This window comes from Anabrus simplex, chromosome 3 (assembly GCF_040414725.1).
Source record: "Anabrus simplex isolate iqAnaSimp1 chromosome 3, ASM4041472v1, whole genome shotgun sequence".
Lineage (NCBI taxonomy): Eukaryota > Metazoa > Arthropoda > Insecta > Orthoptera > Tettigoniidae > Anabrus > Anabrus simplex.
The window spans coordinates 18,308,850-18,331,563 of NC_090267.1; the positions used below are offsets into that span (position 1 = coordinate 18,308,850).

A 22,714-nucleotide genomic window follows, 5' to 3' on the forward strand; every position below is an offset into this window, starting at 1 on the left:
CGCTGAGATAAACAGTGACATTCACGATGACATTTTAAGTCCAAGTTCAGCCATCATTTCCATAGGAGGTGAGAAGGGGGTGAAAAGGAAAATCACCGAGGTATTTTACACAGGCCCCACGGTGTAGAAGTGACATGCCTGCCGCCTACCTGGAGGCCCTGAGTTCAATTCCTATACAGATAAGGGATTTTTACCTGAATTTGAGAGCTGGTTTGAGGTCCACTCAGCCTACATGATCACAACTGAGGAGCTATCTGACGAGATGGCCACTGTGGTCTACAAACTGAAAAATAATGACCAAGAGAATTTGTCCTGCTGACCATACAATTCCTTAGAACCTGCAGGTTGTTGGGCTGCAGAGCGGTCACTTGACAGGCTTTGACCCTTCGGGGCTCTTGCGCCATATATAGTTTGGTTCACTTTTGGTGTGTCTGTTCCAGCACAGCTCTCATCCAAACTTGGTACACATATGGCTTACTTATCTGGAAAAAAAAATACTGTAGGATTGAGAGATCACTAGCACCCCTGCGGCTGGAGGTTGGGAGGATGGGACACTAAAATATCATAAAAAAATTACCAATCTATGTGTTGAATTCATACATTTAGGGGTCGCTGAGATGAACAGTAACACTCCAGATGACATTTAATTCAAAGTCCAGTCACCGTTGGCATAGAGGGGGATGAACAGGTGTGAAGAAGAAAACGCCTGAGATAAGTGGTTCACAAGGCTGATTGGTGACAGCTGGCATCATGTACATCATACGGTTATCACTTATTTTTATTATTTAACTGAAGGAATCAACTTTCAAAATGTCCATTCTTCTTCTGTTGCATTCCCCCATTGCACTGATGTCTCCCATGACAGTCACTACCGCTTTCTTTATTTCTCTCCCTCCAGAGTCTCCACATCATCATCTCTGCATCGTCCGACTCGTTGGCTGAACAGTCAGCGTACTGGCCTTCGGTTCAGAGGGTCCCGGGTTCGATTCCCATCCGGGTCGGGGATTTTAACCTTAATTGGTTAATTCCAATGGCACGGGGGCTGGGTGTATGTCTTATCTTCATCATTTTCATCCTCATCACGACGCACAGGTCGCCTACGGAAGTCAAATTGAAAGACCTGCACCTGGCGAGCCGAACCCGTCCTGGGATATCTCGGCACTAAAAGCCACACAACATTTGATTTCATCTCTGCATCTAGTCTCTGATGCAAATACCTGAATGAAATCCTTTGCTCCTTCTTTCTCCTTAACTGTATATACATTATTCGTTCACTTTTTTGGTCCCCTTATCTACATACCTATCAAAGATCTTATTAGTTATTATCCCCACTCCATTCCTTGCCTTAGGACCTCCACTCTCTCCCTCAACTTATTTTTTTTCCTTTTGCTCTCCATTTAACCTCACTCAATCCCATCATAGCTATATTCTCCTTCTTTATAAAATCAGTCACCTGTTCCAATGTCCATGCAAGTGACATGAGGTTCATTACTGCCACCTTCGTAACATTCTCTAGCACTCAACGACTTCTCACTGTTCCTCCAGTATAAGAACTGAAAATTGCTTCTAATAAATGCCCTAACTTTTCCCAGGGCTGATTTTAAAGTGCCATTTTTTATTTTAGGTTGTTATTATGATATCGCCACTCCCAAAAGCATTTTAGAGCTACTACCAGGAAGTGGTATGGCTGCTCCTAACCTGGAGTCAGACACTACTCGATGGGTTTGTGTCTCATATCCTACACCAATGAGACCATCCCACATAATGAAACTCATATGTCCAAAGCCATTGGTCACGTTACGCAATTGGGTTATTTACAGCTGCCTAACACTTGACTATACAGACTACTCATTATTGTAGTGGGGCTACTGGCCAGACCAGCCTATCTTACAAATATCAGACTATAATTTTACATTCCTACATTTCATTACTTCTTTTACAGAAGCTGGTATTTGAACAGAAAATTATAAACATCCTGTTCTTCATAATAAGTTATATTTTTGCACTTTAGGCAATGACGGGATATGAGAAGGCCAGAGCCGAGGAGCAAGCAACTGTGACCTTAATTAAGGTTCAGCCCCAGCATTTGCTAGTGTGAAAATGGGAAGCCACAGGAAGCCAATGTGAGAGCTCACATCTATGTTATCCAAAGAGCATTTTATGTATTGTTAAAATGTCTTTCAGCAATTAAAATATCATGGCTATGTACTTGCTTTTAGCCACACTGCATTATTTTGAAATAAACTTCAGGTGAAATTCTATGAGACATATTTGCTTTCCTAGGATCTGCACATAAATAATGACAGTATTGTGAGGACTGAGCCCTGAAGATGGTTTTCCCTTTTAACATAAAGCAAATGCTGGGAGTGTACCTTAATTAACACTGTGGTCCCTTTCATCCTAATCCTATTCCCATATGTCCAGTCTGTGTTGGTGAAATATAAGACAAATACTAAGTAATCTAGAATATTATTACTGAAGTACATGAATAACAACAGAAACACAGTTCTAATTCTAACAGGTGATGGTTGATGTACCTGTCATTACACAAATAGGTCTTATGGAAATGACAGGACAGGAAAGGGTTAGAAGTGGGAAGGGAGCTGCCATGACTTTAATTCAGGTACAGCTCCAGCATCTGCCTGGTGTTGAAATGAGAAATCATGCAAAAAAAATTTTCATGGCTGCTGACAGTGGGATACGAACCCTCTATCTCCTGAATGTAAGCTGGTAGCTACATGCCCCAAAGCATGCAGACACATGCCCAGTAAAGGCTAGGTCAAAGAGCAGTGAAACCTTTCTGGACAGTAATAAAGAATCTTCGAATGGGAGGGAAATAAGGATATGAACAGTGTTTTTGGGTAAATAAACTAACTCACAATAGGTCGCAGTCAATCACTAGACATGTGGAAGGAATATTTTGAAAACCTTCTCAACGTAAAAGGAGATCTTCCTGGTGGCGTTGCGAATAATCAAGCGCACAGGGAGGAGGAAAATGGTGGTGATGATGAAATTGCGCTTGATGAAGTGGAAAGGATGGAAAATGAACTCCATGCCATAAAGCAGACAGGATAGATGAACATAGATCTGAAATGGTGAAATATAATAAGGCAAAGATGAAATGCCCTCATAGAGTAGGGCCTACTAAGGTTAGCATGAAATATTAGTACGGTACTTTCTGATTGGACAAAAGCAGTAATTGCAACTTTCCTTACTGAAGTGAACAGAATGGATTGAAACAACTATCGAGGTATCTCACTGATCAATATACCAGGCAAGGTGTTCACTGGGATTTTGGAAGGAAGGGTGAAATCAATGATTGAGAGGAAATTGGATGAAAACAAGCGTGGTTTCAGACCACAGAGGGGCTGTCAGGATCAGATTTTCAGTATGTGCCAGTTAACTGATAAATGCTACGAGAAGAATAGACAGTTATGTTTAGCAGATCTGGAGATTGCATATAATAAGAGTACTGAGGGAAAAGATGTTCGCCATACTGGAGGACTGTGCAATTAATTGTAGATTATTAAAATCAGTCAAAGGCATTTATGATTACAATTGCTGGTAGAATGAGTTCTTGCTTCACAGTACTTGCAGGGGTTAGACAGTACTGCGATCTTTCATCTTTGTTGTTTGTAGTTAAAATGGAATGTCTGTTGAAAGTTACAAAATGCCAGAGAGGAATTCAGTTAGTTGGAAATGTAGTAAGCCATTTGGTCTATATTAAAGACTTGGTCTTAATGACAGATTGTGCTGAAAGCCTGCAGTCTAATATGTTGGAACTTCAAAAAAGAAACAATTGATGATAACGATGCTTGTCGTTTTAAGGGGCCTAACATCTAGGTCATTGGCCCCTGATGGTACGAAATGAAATGACAAAACAAAAGTTCTAAATCATCCACTGACCAAAAGAAAAAGAAGACATGAAGAATCAATGGATGGACAAGTACCCAAAAAATCTGTGGATCCTACCCAAAAACTACCAGAAAGAAACAGTGTTACCGACCAAGGAACCATTCTAAAGTACTATCCTGATGATGATACTTGTTTTCTAAAGGGGTCCAAAATCCAGGTCAACGGTCCCTCATAATGGTACATGTCGCTAGTAAAGTAGATTTTTTTTTTTTTTTTGCTAGGGGCTTTACGTCGACCGACACAGATAGGTCTTATGGCGACGAGGGGATAGGAAAGGCCTAGGAGTTGGAAGGAAGCGGCCGTGGCCTTAATTAAGGTACAGCCCCAGCATTTGCCTGGTGTGAAAATGGGAAACCACGGAAAACCATCTTCAGGGCTGCCGATAGTGGGATTCGAACCTACTATCTCCCGGATGCAAGCTCACAGCCGCGCGCCTCTACGCGCACGACCAACTCGCCCGGTAGTAAAGTAGAACCATGGTATTTGTCATGTTGGGGTACTAGCGAAGGCTCACGGTGTTCCACACATAATGGTACTACTCACAAGTATTGTACGTCATTCGGGTAACGCAGACCTATGGTGTTTCTCAGACAATGGTGCCACTCATAGCCAACGCAAACCGATGAGGTTCCTCACCTAGGTGTACTAGTCACAGGTGCCGGTATTCCCGTGGTGTTCTCACATAATGGGTACTAATCACAGGCAACGCAGACCTATGGTGTCGCTCATATAGTGGTACAACTCACATGCAACGCCCAGACCAGCGGTGTTGCTCACATGGGTATGACTCACAGGTACTGGAAACCCACAGGCGAACCAACTCTCTGTTGCTACTAATCACAAACCTGTTTTGTATCTAATATAGTGGTACTACTCGCAAGTACAGGCAACCCATGGTGTTCCCCGTGTGATGGTACGAATCTAAAGTAGTTTCATGGTTCTAATTCAATCATCCCTTGGTTGCCCCTTTTAGTCACCTCTCACAACAGGCAGGGGATACCGTGGGTGTATTTTTTGTCTGCGTCCCCCACCTACAGGGGGTAGAGAGAGAGAGAGAGAAAAAGAAGAAGAAAGATGGGATCCGTCACTTCAAAAAATGAAGTAATGGATGATGAAAGGCAAGGGCCATGAAGGGCATGAAAATGAAAGACCCCCTAGGCCTCGAATGCTCTAATACTGTCGGGGTCAGAAAAGAACAAGAGTTGACCAAGGGAGGTCGAACAGGATAGACGAAAGTGAGGAGCCTGGCACAAGTAAGTGGAAGCTATGCCAAGACTCAGCTAAAGGCCCCATGGTTGCCAATCCACACTCCCAAGTTGAGAGCCCCTTGGGCTCCTTGTAGTTGCCTCTTACGACAGGCAAGGGATACCGCGGGTGTATTCTACATGCGAGTCCCCCACCCGCAGGGGGTAGTGTGTTGGGTCCGCGAGAGGTATTTTATTTCCGTCAAGTCCACCGGCAAGCAAGTTAGAACCCCCCTATCCTCCACCTGGGACACGCCATATGGGAGTATCACCTCTCCCCCTTCCACGCCAGTGTAGTAGGTTCATGGAAAAAGATACAATTAGAATGGTCTGAAAATCAGCCTTTCCAAAACCAAACTGATGTCAGTAGGTAAGAAATCCAAGAGACCTGAATGACAGATTGGGGATACAAAGCTGGAACATGTGGATCATTTGAAGTATTTACAATGTGTGTTTTTTCTTTCACTATTTGCTTTACGTCACACCAACACATATGTCTTATGGCGACAATGGGATAGGAAACGCCTAGGAATGGGAAGGAAGTGGCCTTGATCTTAATTAAGGTACAGCCCCAGCATTTGCCTGGTGTGAAAATGGGAAAACATGGAAAACCATCACCAAGGCTGCCGACAGTGGGGCTTCGAACCCACTATCTCCGGATTACTGGATACTGGCCGCACTTAAGTGACTGCGACGGTAATGTATGTTCTCCCAGGATGGTGATATAGTAAGTGCAGTAAAGCTAATGCAGTGACGTCACAGTATGGTCAGCTCCTGGACAAAACTATCGTTATATCGATCTGTTTTCAGACCAACATTGCTTTATGAGAGCAGAAGCTGGGTGGACTATGAATATCTAATTTATAAGTCTGAAGTAACAGACAAGAAAGTAGTGAGAATAATTGCTGGTACACAAAGAACAGTGGCAGGAGGATACTTGGAATAAGGAGATTAAGGATAAATTAGGAATGAACTTCATGGATGAAGCTGTAAGCAAAAACCAGCTTTCCTGATGGGGTCTTGTGATGCAACTGGATGAGGATGAGGAGAATATTGGACTGTGTTGTGGAAGGTAAGATTAGTAGTGGGAAACCAAGGTGACAAGTTTTAGACTCAGTTTCTAACGATTTAAAGATAAGAAGCATAGAACTAAAAGGGGTCACAGAACTATCTACAAATAGAGGATTGTGGCAACAGATAGTAAATTCACAGAGACTTGCAGATCGAACAGTGAAAGGCATAACAGACTATGATGAATATGTATGTATGTATGTATTTATAATATTAAGCTTCTGGCAATTCTTGGGCAATATCACACCTACAAAGTAGTAGGTTAGAATATTTGGAATTTATTTTCAATGTCTGGCAAGTTGTCATTATTACTAGTTTTATGTCTCACTAACTATCTTTATGGATTTTCATAACAGTAATATGTTGGAATTCTGTCCTTTAAGATTTCCTCTATGTGCCAGAAAATCTACTGACTTGAGGCTCGTATATTTGAGCACTCTTAATACCACCAGAGTGATCAAAGACTGAACATAGCAACCTGAAATCAGAAGGCTCCTCCCAACTACCCAAACATTTATTTTTTTATTTTTTTGCTATTTGCTTTACGTCGCACTGACACAGATAGGTCTTATGGCAACGGTGGGACAGGAACAGCCTAGGAATGGGAAGATAGCAGCCATGGGAAACCACAGAAAACCATCTTCAGGGCTGCCGACAGTGGGATTTGAACCCAATATCTCCCAGATGCGAGCTCACAGCTGGGTGCCCCTAACGACACCACCAACTCACCTGGTGCTTCTTGTCACAATGAGGAGCTACTGAACTACTCGGAAGATTACAAGAAACTGTGCTGAATGCAGTAACAGAGCAAAGAAAGATGAAAAGAAACCCATTTCTTCTTCAAAATCCTGCCAGTGAAATGAGCTTTCAGACATGAAATGCATAATAAGAAACACACACCTACAAATTCTGCATTGCCACCAATAATGTAACCATAACTTTGAGTCAATACGAGATTATCTTTAAAAAATGTACTGGTGATAGGTTTAGCCTTAGTTACTGCATTGCTGGGGTGAAAGTTCCTTAACCCTTTAGATGCTGACCAATAATAGGTCACCATATGCATAGAATGCCAATTTATTTACGTCTCAGTTTAAAAGATATGACGGTAAAATTTGGTATGTGAGCTTGATATACTCCAAGCAACATAAACATACAGATTGAATTTCAAAAACCAAAATTTTGTTGGATACTGTGCACAAAATAATATTATTTTTTATTTAAAAAGTGTGCCCGTTCACACGTTCGCGACAGATTACAAAATGGCGCCGACTGAAGGTATGGGCCATGTAATCTATTGCAAGCAAGGAACAGTCACCTGTTGTGATGTTATAGAGGGCCATATACGTCATGGAATGGTCAAGTATTCAGGTAAAACGGACAGTGGACGGTCTACAGTATGGTTTTAAAAAAAATAAAAAAACTTGATTATTAAAAATCTTCATCTTGAATTTTTCATGACGTAGAGAGCGGACGCAATTACCGTCAGCAGAATAATTCTTTTAGGAGAAGCAAAGGATCATGCATAAGAAAAGAAGTATTTTCCAACGGTTGAATAAGAATAAAGAATAAGTTTTCGTCAAGATTCAAAAGCAGTTCAGACAGACAATAGACGTACTGAATTCATTATCTTACAAAATTGCGGATACGTCGGAGAGCTACGAAGAAAAATAAAAATAAATAAAATTAAGGATTAGAGACGTCAGATAAGAATAGTAAAATAGCTGTATACTGCAATATAATCTTCAACTTTGAGGCTGACAAGATGATGAAGATGATGTGCTAAATACACACGATGGACCAACCTGGGAACAATTCATCTTACCATACGACCAGGCAATGACGAGGAAGACGACGGGTAACCATCCGATCGAGCCATGACGAAGGAAGGCAACGGGAATCCAGACAGTACTTCCAGAACGAAGGAGCAGATGATGTACCATATGTTCAACCCGTGACCGAACCGAAGACCCAACTACATCCATTTGGGAACGGAACAGCTGGACCAGGGACAACCATGAGCGAGCTAAGTCATTCACAATATTTTATCGCATAATTTTTGGTTTGCCTACACATGTACCTTAGGTATGTGCCGATGGGCTAATTGTAGACCGATAAATATGGCAATGCAAGTGAAAGTTACCAGCGAAGTGTCAGATATTTAAGTTCCTAGTTACATGATTTAGTAATATAGCAATAGTTTATGCTATATTGACCAGAATACTTGTATGAAACGTGAGGTTTGAAAGAGAAATGTGAAACAGCTGATTAAAATGACATACTGGGAGATTATAGAGATTTCATAGAAGTAATGTTTCAAGTTGACGTCACGAGTGGTTGTGCGCGGTGTAGAAATAAACAAATGGAATTATGCATTGTTTGGTTTATAGAAAGGGCATTGAACTCAGTCTTGGGTTATGAGAAGCAGCGACTTTTAAATGTTATATTAAGAATCAGTGTGGTACTTTGACGTTGTCGAGAATTTGGGAACGCGAAAAATTATTATGGATGAAAGATTCGAGTTATATATAGTGATATGAGATGTTTCACGCGATGCAGGGCCAACGTGTACCTGCAAGTTAAGATATGCCACACTACAAGTTTATTTTATGATTCGATTACGTAAGATTGACCTCACCGCTGGAGCGACACAAGCCAAGGTACGAACTGAGTTTACTATTACAGATGTATGCTCGTGACGTAATCGTATGTCAGTGTAGATGATTTATAATGAACATCAGAATACTACGATACTTTGAATAGCTGTACTTAAACAGATGCATTACGACACCGATATATATGAGATTATGTTTCTGAACCTCGCGGCATAGCGCTGCCATACTAATTGCGAGAGAGAAAAGTAGCTTGCATTGTAGTTGAATGTTATTGAAATATAACTAAAGAAAGGGACATTGAACCTAAAAGGACATGTGTATGACAGCCAAAGATTATGTTGAAAGTTAGTTAGATAGCTAGATCGATTAATATTCTCCGTTTCAACGTATATTTCTTTAACGAACTTGAGCTAGGGAAAAGCTAGAGTAGGAGCTGTATTTACCAGGCACTAGGAAAGAATGCCTTAGTTCGTACGTAGTTATCCACATACAGCGAGATCGTTGCAACAAAATCATGACTTCGGATTTTACTCGGAATTATCTTAATTTACTCAGATCTATTTTCGATTTCCTTTAATTTATTCAGATTTATTTAAATGCATTCCAATTTATTCAAACTTAACTTATTAGTGTATTTGAGATGCATTTCGGCTGGATATTGTGTCCAAGTGAGACTGGTTTAATCAGACTAAGGAAATGGACTATCGTTACAAGTTAATGGTATTGATGTTACACTTACGTTCAAACTGCAAGGTGGACCTCAGATGTGTCCAGTGATCTATTGTAAATGTGTAAATACTTAACTTCTACTTCACAAAGGAACTGATCTTCTTAATAATTTGAAATACTGAATATTATTTTTGTTTTATTTTACGAGCCAGCGCTGACTCATTCTCCATACTTATTTTCAGTCAATTTTAAATAATGCGTCGCAAAATATGGTAATTTAATAATTCAATATTTAGTAATAAATATCATGTTATTTTTCTATAATTGCTTGTGTCATGAATTCTTTAATTACTGTCTAGCTCGTAGGTTAATTAATAGCTAAGAAAGGTACCGTGCAATTGGATGCTTCATTTAATCATGGTAAGTTCTCTCGAAGTCAATATTCGGAAAAAGTTGTCGACAATTATTATTATGTCGTGAGTGTCGGTAGGTGTCACCCGTGAGTTGGGATTCTCTTGAACTCACGTAAAGCCAATTCTACAGTAAGATTACATGTCTTACTTGCCATAAGAAAACCCTGAGGTATCCGCTGAGCGACTCCATTTCGTCAAACTAGGCTGCCCAACGACGAGTAAAAAAATGGAGGTATCGGGTAAGGAATGTAATCCGTCGAGAAGAAGTGTTACAAAAGGAAAAACATAATTTGAAATTAATTAGCACATTTTACACTAAATCCAAAGTGATTAAGTGAAGATATTCAATCTTAACTCTTATCTGGGATCATATGTACCAATTTATATTCTTAATGTAGGTCTACTTTCCAATTTATAAACTAATTTCCAATTGATCATGTGGAGAGAAAGACACCAACAGTGTAACCTGTCAACAATTGGATATTTTATGAATTTGGGGAGATTAATAGTAATCATTTGAGAGAACTGTGTCTAGTAGCAATATTTGTTATTACAGTACAGTTCAGAAGATCAGAACATATAAAATCAACTAATAGTGTCAGGAATGACAGTGTAAAGAACAGATTGAAATATTCTATTGGTGGAGCATCATAAAAATATTTTGGCCCTGAGATTTCATAAAAATGGTGGGGATGGACATTACTTTCAAGGAATATGCATTCAGTCCAAGAATCATCTACTTCACTGTCACTGTCATTTCCTTTAGCACTGTCACTATAACTCTTTGATTGCAAGTTATGAATCTCATTCCGTATTGACGGTTATCACTTTACAAAAGAAAATATTTAAAAAATCCTCCTATCAATACAATTCAAGTCATCTGTTAGATGAAACAAAGTCTATACATGTTTCAGCCTAATCTCAAGGCCATCTTCAGTAGTAAAACGATTGTTACATAATATACAAACAAATTAAAAAACGTAATGATGTGAAGTGACAGTGATCATGATAAGTGAGTTAAAAACACATTGAGGTGCAAAGGCCTCTCGTCTAATAGATCTTGCTGGCTGTTAAATAAAACATTATGCTGAGGAGTGTAGTGAGACCGTAGTAATTTGTTTCTATATTATGTAACAATCGTTTTACTACTGAAGATGGCCTTGAGATTAGGCTGAAACATGTATAGACTTTGTTTCATCTAACAGATGACTTGAATTGTATTGATAGGATGATTTTATAAATATTTTCTTTTGTAAAGTGATAACTCTTTGACATTGCATAAAATGTTGTAAGCCCATTTGCCAATGGCACGGATCCATCATTCTCTGGTGCACTACCTGAAGAACCAGAAACATCACAATCACCTCTTTCCTTAAAGTTAGAGTCGCTTACATCTTCGAGACAACCCAAAAGTTCCCAAATTTCTTCTCCCGAAATAGGCCTAAGTGACCTTGTTGTGATAAATGTACTATTTACAACTTTACTATGACCTAAATAAATGGCTAAGTAACTATAACTACAGTACAAATAATAATAAACCTAAAATATCATGATAAGCAACTCAAATGCATCAATTAGAATGTAAAATTATTGAAAATAAATCACAACATGTGGACATAAATAAACAAGGAGGCTGCCATACTGGATCATAGACGTGAAGCGCTCACAGACCATAGACTCACAATTGACAAGTAAACTAGCAAAAATAAAGTTATGTCAGTGCCATCTAAGGACATAAGAAGGAATTAAAAACACTCTACCTTCTTTCTACTTGATTTGTTGCACAATCTAGCACCATTATGCATAACTACACCACTTATAAGAGGGTACCAATCGAATTGGCATCCTGGCACTTTTCATACAGAATGTAAGTACCGATGCATTGGCATCTTAGCACTGTAAGAGTTAAGGTGATCGCTGCAAGCCCCTAGGTGTTAATATAATGAAAAATTGGGGTAATCACATAAACAGGATTGTAAATAAAGGGAACATATCTCTGCCCATGGTTATGGGGGGGGGGTATTTAGGGGTTTTAGTAAAGATGTAAAGGAGAGTGCATATAAGACTCTCGTATTACTCCAACTAGAGCAGGGATCCAGTGTATGGTGCCCTCATCAGGATTACTTTATTCAAGAACTTGGAAAAATCCAAAGAAAAACAGTTCGATTTGTCCTCGGTGAGTTCCGACTAAAGAATAGAAAGGGGTCGAGCTGCTTGACTAAGTGGTATGTTCCAAACTGTCAATGGACAGATGGCATGAAATGACTTTAGTATACGAAAAAGTCTGAGTGGTGTTTTTAAACATACAACAAATATTTGTTTATAAGACGAGTTAGGGATTGGGATAATTTACCATGGGAGATGTTCAATAATCTTCCAAATAGTTGGCAATTATTTAATAAAAGACTAGATGAACAAGAGATTAGGAATCTGCCACATGGGCGACTGCCTTAAATGCACATCTGCGGTCATTAATCATAGCGATATGCTCATACATTTTCTAAACAACACATACGCAAGTAGAGTTACGGAACCAGTCAAATATGATCAGCTGCTAACAGTTAAAATCTTATCAATATAAACTTATCTGCAATGATACTTACAAGTGAAGTATTTCCTGCTTCCTTGAGGCAGACAGGTTCCTCTTTGATAGTTACTTGCAAATCCATTTCACAAAGCTTATGTAGTTTTAGATGGAGCAGGGCATGTGAATTATTTCCACTGAAACATGAGCCAGAAACACATTATTTTTATTAGTTCTGTTTGGGTCATAGTCCATAGTCAATGTTGGACTCTTAGATGACTGTCGATATTGTGCTCATAGCCACAGGACGTCCAGTTTTGACAGAAGCTGAATCTCAAGGACATACACTTGAGACAGTATTAAGTAGTTGTGACCCCCCCCCCATAACCTTTTCGAACTGGCATGTGTGTTGCCATTTGGAAATTCTATGTCAATCGGCTTTCGCCAATATCTCCTTTGTTATGATATGCCGCGCGCTGTTGAACGGAGTTTTGGTCTGCGCCTACTGCGCGTGAGCGAGTGGTGAGGCGAGTCTAGTCTTGTCCCCTAGCAACTACTTCCGAGGGAGTCGGCGTGCTGTAGCAAATACTTTAATATGATAATACCGGACAGCTTGCTGTTTTCAGTGAGAAAGTCGATAGTGCTGCTACCTACATGGCTTGGTGTGACCAACTCTTCAATAACATATTGTCATCTGTATGATTCTTGGCGCAGTGCCGTGTTGTCTATTATGTATCAGTGTTTGTCACTAAATAATCTTACATTGCAGTTATATTCTAAGAAAAGTGTTATGCGCTGAACAAATTACCCACAAGCTAATGGGCATGGGAACTGATAAGGACCGCAAGTATTAAAAAAGTTATGACCTCGCATCTGTGTTGAGGTTACATTCTATGACCCTTATATTAAGAAAATCAATCAAATACTCTACTGAAATGTTAGTGGGACGTAAAAATAATAATATTAACATATATGGAACTCTAGTACACTCAAACTTGAGGGTCCACATTGTTAAACAGTACCATAAATTTCACAAACAAAAACTTGTGGGTCTGTAGCGTAATGGTTATCGCGGTAGTCTTGAAATTGAAGGCCATGGGTTTCGAATCCAGTCATTTTACTGTAAGAAAATAATAATAATAATAATAATAATAATAATAATAATAATAATAATAATTTTCTTTACGTCCCACTAAGTACTTTTACGGTTTTCGGAGACGCCGAGGTGCCGGAATATAGTCCCCCAGGAATTCTTTTACATGCCAGTAAATCTACCTACACGAGGCTGACGTATTTGAGCACCTTCTAATACCACCGGACTGAGCCAGGATCGAACCTGCCAAATTTGGATCAGAAGGCCATCGCATCAACCGTCTGAGCCACTCAGCCCGGCGTAAGAAAATTCTTCTTTATCTGTTTACCCTCCAGGGTCGGTTTTTCCCTCGGACTCAGCCATGGATCCCACCTCTACCGCCTCAAGGGCAGTGTCTTGAAGCTTCAGAATCTGGGTCGGGGGATATAACTGGGGAGGATGACCAGTACCTCGCCCAGGCGGCCTCACCTGCTATGCTGAACAGGAGCCTTGCGGGGGCATAGGAAGATTGGAAGGGATAGACAAGGAAGAGGGAACGAAGTGTCCGTGGCCTTAAGTTAGGTACCATCCCGTCATTTGCCTGGAGAAGGATGGCCACTTCCAGGATGGCTGAGGTGGGAATCGAACCCACCTCTATTCAGTTGATCTCCCGAGACTGAGAGGACCCCGTTCCAGCCCTCGTACCACTTTTCATTTTCGTGGCAGAGCCTGGAATCGAACCCGGACCTCCGGGGGTATTAGCTAATGACATGAACCACTACACCACAGAAGCGGGCAAGACAATTATTTCAGTGTATTACAGGCATAGGCTTGAGCACCAGTCCAACTAATTTAATACGTGTGTATGGTAATGCTTCATGCATAAATTTGTGAAAGAGACTTTAGGAAATTCTGAACACTTCTTCTTTGTCAAGAACATCCTAGTTCATTCACCGTAACCCCAATGTATTATACATATTATGTATTTCTGTCTTCAGAGGTAAAACAGAAAATTCAAAGTACAGCAAAAACGAGAGAGCAGCGTGAGCTGAGTTCTCCTGTAGCATTCGGGAAGATCGGCCGTATCGAAGAAGAAGTAGAAGAAGAAGAAGAAGAAGAAGAAGAAGAAAAGAAGTAAAAATAATGGATCAGAACTCCTGCTCCTTAATTACAGCTTCTCTTTTCCAAAATTGTAATAAATCATGGATGTTGTTAAGTTATCTGCCCGCTCTGGCGCTTTGGCTGAATGGTTAGCGCTTCGTGCCCCCCGTTTTTATGATACCTTCATTCTTCGGAGTGTTGGATCTCTTCCATTTCCCTTCTGATTAGTGTTAATAGAGGATGGATGGCCAGTTGTACTTCCTCTTAAAAAATAACCACCACGGAAAGGTCAGCGTACTGGCCTTCGGTTCAGAGGACCATGGTACGATTCCCGACTGAGTCGGAGATTTTATTCGTGTCTGTTAATTCCTGTAGATCGGGGGCTGCGGGTTTGTGTTCGTATTCATACGCATCTTCAAATATATACAACACATCACACGAGAAACAACCACAGAAACACGAGGTAGTGAATATATATCCCTCCACTTACGATTGGTGATAGGAAAGGCATCCGGCCGCAAAACTAGGCTAAGTCCATACAACGTCCTTCGCCAGGCTAGAAAAAACTGGAGAGAGTAGGTAGTTGTTAAATATTTCCCCCAGAGGATGGTTGGATCCTCAAACAAATGCTGCTTTTAATTTTCAAGACATAGCGAAAGGCACGTCTAACATAATGCTCGTTTGGAGGTTTATGAAAGAGGCATTTCATATTTTAAAATGACATTCTTAATTATTATGATTATTCAATTTATTATTTTAACAAAAATATTTCCAATGAGTGTAGTGCATTCCTCTCAACTGTAGCATAGACGAGTATGCAGTTCACACCAACACGCTAGATGTCACCACCATCGCTGTTCGCACTCGACTCAATGCTGTTGAGATAGAGCTGTCCGGTATTGGTGTATTAAAGTATTTGGCTGTAGCCGCCATGGATAGACGTGTATGTGAGTGTTCCGCTATGCGGCGGGAGGTAGTGCTGAAACCCCCATGAAACCAACTTAAGAGGGATTATCCAATATTCTATTAGTTGCTGGCCTCCTACTGTTTCGTTGGATAATGTTTTTGCTACGATAATCCTCCAGGATCCTTGGTGAACAACTTTAGTTCACGGCCTCGTGGTTGCCGGTCTTCAATAACAATGGCCAAGGTTTGAACTTCTCAATTTTTCTGGACTCAAAGGTATGTAACTGTTTTGGATTAAAGTAATTCTGGGGAAACAAGAAGATTTATGTGTTTCGGCGTACTTCAAGATAACTGTAACGATGATAATAATAATAATATTTGGATTAAGACTTCCTCTTCGAAAATTGTGCTGGATATCGTGTGCGTCTGTGAACCTTAGGAAACGGTTTCGGCAATTAATCATTTTAGAATGCAGTTCGCACGGTGGAAAAAATTAGTATGATTATCGTAAAATTCTGTAAAAGTTTTTTTTTGCACTTGATTGTACAATAAGGTGTGAACCAAGGCGCAGTTTCCAAGGTAGCGGGGTTAGCTTTCCTTCGGGTTCCTTGCCTTCTGGGATTTATTTCTCCTTTTGTTCTTTTTGCTTTGTTTCTGGGATCTCTGTTTTATTTTTGATTTAATACCGTTGGTTTTACTTCTCTTTTGTAGACCGTGCTTGCTTGTCCGTTACTATGGCAACGTGTGTTTGGGTAATGGTGGTGGCTTTGTTTTACGGTGATTGTTGTTGGTTGGTGTGTTCTTGTGGGATGTATATATTTTTTGTTCCCTGGTATCGTTGGCATTTCTTTCATATAAAGTGATTTATTTCGGCCTACCTTTGGTCGTTTCGTCTCGTTTTTTGGCTGGGCGAAATGTGTAACTTCTTCCTTTATTTTCGTGTGCCCTTGGAAATTGCCCTTGGTAGAAATTGGAACGAATTGTGGTAAAGTTAAAAGGCAACCGGCCTAAAGGTCATGGAACTACGGTTTGTTTCTAAACATGGTATTTGTTTTTTTTTCTCTTAAACGCGTGATCGATCACATTTAAATCAATATTTAATTATCTTGTTTGACGGTATGGAGGTCACTGTTGTTTTTTTTTTTCCTCGTTGATTTTTACGATTTAGTTCCTTTATTTTGTTAAATGAAGTCTGCATTTTCTTATTTAAAGCTGCCTCAGTGGGTATTTATTTATTAATCACATTAATTTCTTTCAGGTTAATCCAATTATTGTTAATCGAGTATTTACTTTCTTTTAAACAATATGGTTCAAGGTGTTATCTGAATTAATAATGAACCTAGCTCCACTCCTGATATTATCTTGAAATGTTACCTCTCATTTAAATGTCTATTAAAGTTTTCTTTCATATCACTTGAAAGTTGGTTTTCATTTGCCACATTTGGTGCAGCGCTGCAACTATTTCTTTGTTTGGTTGTCCACGGACCTTAAGTCGCATTTCCTCCACGTTTTGGGTAAGTGTCTCTCTTTTCTTCCTTTTGGGTAATTTTAGTATCATGTTGTTGGCTGGTGCCGTTTTTATCCTTGGATTTTTTTGATGTACTGTTACTTGTTGCTTCTTTTTCGCCCTTGTTCTCTCTTGTGTTCGCTTAATCTACCCTTTTGGGGCGGACACAATAGCAACCTTCTCACCAGTCTCTCTCTCTCTCTCTCTCTCTCTCTTTTTCTCTCTTTTTCTCTCCCTCTCTCTCTCTCTTTTCCTATCTCCTTCTTTTCCCTCAACTGGTGGGTAAGGTTATTAACCTCATCACCGCTAGGGTGTTACCGGGGCCCTAGAGGGTGGTGATCGGTTAGAGTGGTAGCAGAGCGGTGGTTGTTTGTTGTTCCACTGTTGTTGCTCTGCTGCCTAATCTCTGTTGTTTCTGCCTTGTGCAGCCTAACTTTCCTCCCCTCCTACCCTTGCTTGGTGCAGTGCTGTAGTGAATGTTGGTGGATGAAAATCAAAGACTTAAGAAACAAAAGTGTTATTGTCAATAACTATTGTAAAAGGAAATGCAAGGATCTCGTGTAATTCCCTATGTTATTTGTTTCATGTACCTGTGTTTTGGAGTTCCCTGTTGCTTTCAACTGTGTTTATGCTGAGCTGTATGGACTTATCTACTTGCTGATTATGATTTTGAAACCCTTTGGGTACCTGTGCTGTGAATTCTGCTTCTGCCTTGCTGTTTCGAGGTGACCTGTAAATTTTTCTTCCTTTTCCTGGCGGATTTGGTGAGTGACTGCATGTAATTAATTATTCTGGGTTGGTGGAAGTTGTAATAATTGAACAACTTGTAATGGAGTATGACTTGGTTGACTCAGGGCTACTGGTGTACTACCGCTTGGTACATGTCCTGTATTATCTGTACTGGCTGTCAACCTTGTATTTTTGCTGCCTACCTGCATACTGTGGTTGCGATTTCGGTGGGAAGTAATCTGGTTTAATCGTGGAGAGCTTTTCTGATCATTATGTTATGTGAAGGTTGCTCGGTTGTTTTTGGAGAGTGACATAGTGTGTCCTGGGATCACCTTGTTGCGTTATCTGTTCTGGCCTTGCCTTGGGCTCCGAGACTTAGTGTTGTTATTATCATTTCTAGCATATTTACTGTATGGTACCTCGGTGGTGTACATGCTAACCGTTTATTGGTCTTCTAAATTTAATACCTTCTTACTGCGTTTACTCTGGTGTGTGATTCTGATTATGAATTGACCTGGCCACTAATCATGTCCAAATATGCCTACTTATATGTGTAATCGGTTATGTGCTGAAGTGCACGGTGATGTGTTATGCCCTTTCATGGTTTTGAAATGTGACCTGGTGTTATGGCATTGATGGTTGTATGTGCTTTTCATTTAATTGGTGCTGTGTGGGTAAAGTTATTTGCCCCTACTAACTTATGGCTAACCTCTGTTGTTTCCATGCCAGTGACCGTTCTTGGCTGTTAGTATCTGATAATCTAGTGGACAATATCATGGTATTTTGAAACTTATCTAGCCTGTAATGTTTCTGTGCTCTTTGGTTGGTTTTTAAGTTGGAAATTGCTTAACCTTACTCGTCTATTGTTATTTCTTTAAATTTGGTTTAAGTTTCTGTTATCTGAAGTGTAGTTGGCTTTTAGTGTGCCGTTAAATATGCACCCTTGTGAGATCATGTCTGGTTTATTTGACCTGTTACTAGAGAGGTGTTCCCATCCTTGTGTGGAATTTGGTATATTGAAATCTGCCTATATGATGTGCCTCAATCATTACCGAGCTTTGGTGTGTTTCTGCTTTGCCTGAGTGCTGTGTGTTGTCGGTTTGTGTGTCCTTTCATTTCATCATCCCACCCGTGAATATGTATGTATGTCTGGTCTTGGTTTGTGATTGGAGTTATCTTTTCTGTCAACTGCTCGTAAGGCAGTCATCAGTTGTGGTTGGGCCATGTTGGCCGGTATTAGGTTGGGATAACTGGATGGCCTTGTGCCTGAGCTATTATAGTTTTAACTGGTTTTTTCCTTCCTGATTATTGGTCGGACGTACTTAGCTATTTCTGGTGTGTCGTGAACCATCTTCCTCGTGTAACCTATCAACTAGTTCAAGGATATTTATCTGGTGTCCGGGCCACTTCAAGTTTTGCTACTCGTAACTTGCCTTGCTGTGTAGTAATTAATCTGACTGACCTTTTCTGAACTACTGCTTTGGATTTCATCCTGCTGTAAACATTACTTGGTGGTTGAGTGTTTCTTATGCCCGATTATTCACTCCATTTTGGTATCGTGCACTGCCGTGGTAATTATAGGCCTAGAATATGTGTTGTCAAAATTTTGTTAACCTATTGGTACTTATCTAATTCCTTTGAGTTGTAGGTTCAAGTATTCCTTACCATATCTACTTGTCGGGTCTTGTGTTGTGTTGTTGATGATCCTCTGCCTGAGGGGTGGTATATGCCCTTTCGAACCTTCATTGGGATGGCTTTGGACATATGTAAGGTGGTTGTGTTGTGACGGTACCATGGATTATTTTTGGGGATTTATTTTGGGGTGGCATGAGAACTTCACGGCATGTTGTTGAGGATGTTAGTGTTCCTTTAATCTCTTTGTGGAGCTGACACATGTCCGGTGTGGTTGGTCATGGTTGGGTTATTATTTGTGTTGTATTATTTGGTGATGTTGGCACCTTGGTATGGGCAGTGTTCGTGTCTGTCTTTGATTTACCTCCGTGTTCTGTGGATATGGCCTTTTCTTCTACATGAATCTACTACTCTCAGAATTAGCTTGTGGATTTTCAGTAATGTGTCTGTTTGGTATGCTCGGGTTTTTTCTTTCCCTGTCTCCATGCATTCCCTATTGATCTGATGTCGTTGTGTCTGTAACTTCTTCTACTGTAAAGCTCATTTTAATTTTATCTGCCACTCTATGGTGTTTAATTTTTCTCAGTGGATCTCTTGTGTCTGTTGACATTGGTGTTTGTCATCTTACCGTGCTCTGGGTTTGCTACTCTGGTATGGGACGGAGTAGTGCTCCCTTGGTCGGTACTGGAATCTTCCTGCGAGTAGATTATGGGGTCTTCTTGTAGAGTACTGCCTTCTTCATGCTACTGTGAGCATTTTCCATGGACCCGCCTCGTATTCCGCCACTTATGTTTTATTTGCTTGCTCTCCTGGTGGATAGGAGAAAGTACCTGTTGGCTGTAGAGCGACAGTGTGATGGAAAAGTCACTTATTTGTAGACCGGGTAATGCCGAGACCCTATTGGGTATCCGGTGGTGTACGTTGTGTGCGTCATTGCTCGATATTTTCCATTTTGGTCTTCCGATCTGAGGTTTTACTTTGCCTTTTAATTTGATTGGCTGGCCATTGTGAAATTAATGTGTATTTAAGGTTCTGTGTAGTAGGTTGGTTACTGATTCCAGATTGTGTTCCCTCCTGTGATTCTTCTATCCCTATTTCTGTTCCGTTAGTTCCAGGATGCTTATTTGTGACTAATGATGTGTGCGGTTGCTTGGTGTTGCTTGGTGTTGCTTGGCTGTTTTGTTGTCGATGACAGACTGTTCGCGAACCCTCCATCTGGATACCTTAAGAAGTCTCCAACAGGTCCAGTCAATCCTTCCCTTGCTCTAAACATGTTTACCCTTTTAAGCCTTGGATTTTCCATATTTAATATCCTAACTCTGACTTCTTGAAGCTGGATTTACCTATTGCGTTTTGGTTGCTTGTCCTCTCTCTTATTCAACTAGGTGGTGTATTTTGATGTGGGAAGTTGAACCTGTATTTGAAATTTTTTGACCTAATGCTCTTGTCAGTGGATTTTGGAATCTGTTAGTGGTTGATTCTTCACTGTGTCGTAGCCCTGTATCTACTAAATTCAATATCTTGGACTTAACTTGCCTTCTTTGGAGTATGCCTGTGTAATGATCTTTGTCTAGATGAAAAACTTTCTTGACCTATGTCATATTTATTTATGTTTAGTTAGTGGTGGTAAGCCGTTGTACTGTTGTGATGGTACTTGTAGGCTAGGTGTTGTTTCACTCAGAGCTTCTGATCTGTACTTCTGTGGAATATTGCTATTTGTCACTGTGGTTAGGGCACCTCATGTTGTGGTTGATGCTCTTGATTATGGGTTGTTGTTTTGCGGTAATTTTTATCCTGGGTATTTGATTGCTAACCGAATCGAGTGTTGAAGTTTGAGGTCTTGTTTGGCTATGGTGATGGGTGTGGTTGCTCGTTCCATTCTGGTATTATGGATACTCCGTGTACTGACTGGTGCTTACCTCGTTGACTACCTTCTGCTGTGTTTTGAGTGGTGTACCGTGGCCCTGACTCAATCAGGCATAACAAAACTGTGTTGATCTAATATTTGCGGTTCACTTATTTTGAAGATTACATTCACCAATTGCGCCTTCTTTGGTCCTCCCCTGATCCCGTTGTGCGTTTCTTTCCCCTGTTGTCACCATTTTGCAACTCGAGATCATGCATTTCCTTAATATCAAAGGAGACTTGTAAAGGTATTCATGCATTAAAAATTAATTTACCACCGTGCTTGAGAAAATAACCTGGATGCGTGGACTTATAATCATGTGGTTTTTGTTTAATTTTGGTCAGTACATCTGTGATTAGTGTGAGAGTTGCCGAACCTCAAGGTGAACTGCGTCATGTGTCATAAACTATATCATTGTCTGATGCATTGAAACAATGTGTATTGGGTGAAACTGAATATTTGGCGAACTCTGGTCATTGTGCTCTCTATTTGATGACAAACTTTACTCTGGTGTTTTCCGTGTGCTCGGTTAACGTTTCTGGACACTGATGTTGATCGCACCCCGCCAATTATTTCTAAAAACTATGTGATATGGAACTGTATCTTGGACTATTAACCTGGTCATGTGAACTCCTAACTGAAATTAGTTAGTCTTGGTGGTCGTTTCCTGTTGGACTACTTCGCCCAAATTTAGTATATATGTGACCACCACATCATCATCGTGTTATGCTTCAGATTTGTCGTCTTTCGGGGCGGGAGGACTGAGACAGTATTAAGTAGTTGTGACCCCCCCCCCCATAACCTTTTCGAACTGGCATGTGTGTTGCCATTTGGAAATTCTATGTCAATCGGCTTTCGCCAATATCTCCTTTGTTATGATATGCCGCGCGCTGTTGAACGGAGTTTTGGTCTGCGCCTACTGCGCGTGAGCGAGTGGTGAAGCGAGTCTAGTCTTGTCCCCTAGCAACTACTTCCGAGGGAGTCGGCGTGCTGTAGCCGCCATGGATAGACGTGTATGTGAGTGTTCCGCTATGCGGCGGGAGGTAGTGCTGAAACCCCCATGAAACCAACTTAAGAGGGATTATCCAATATTCTATTAGTTGCTGGCCTCCTACTGTTTCGTTGGATAATGTTTTTGCTACGATAATCCTCCAGGATCCTTGGTGAACAACTTTAGTTCACGGCCTCGTGGTTGCCGGTCTTCAATAACAATGGCCAAGGTTTGAACTTCTCAATTTTTCTGGACTCAAAGGTATGTAACTGTTTTGGATTAAAGTAATTCTGGGGAAACAAGAAGATTTATGTGTTTCGGCGTACTTCAAGATAACTGTAACGATGATAATAATAATAATATTTGGATTAAGACTTCCTCTTCGAAAATTGTGCTGGATATCGTGTGCGTCTGTGAAC

General features: G+C 40.4%; 1 protein-coding gene across 1 annotated transcript in view; it reads right to left on the reverse strand.

Annotated features, from left to right (window-relative positions):
* Window positions 1–12,646, reverse strand: part of LOC136866956 (gastrula zinc finger protein XlCGF57.1-like) — a 59,108-nt gene extending 46,462 nt beyond the window's left edge. The window contains exon 1 of the mRNA XM_068226974.1: window positions 12,531–12,646. Coding sequence (XP_068083075.1) covers window positions 12,531–12,596 — 66 coding nt within the window. The 5' untranslated portion in view covers window positions 12,597–12,646. The remainder of the gene's footprint in view (window positions 1–12,530) is intronic.
* Window positions 12,647–22,714: the final 10,068 nt, after the last annotated feature.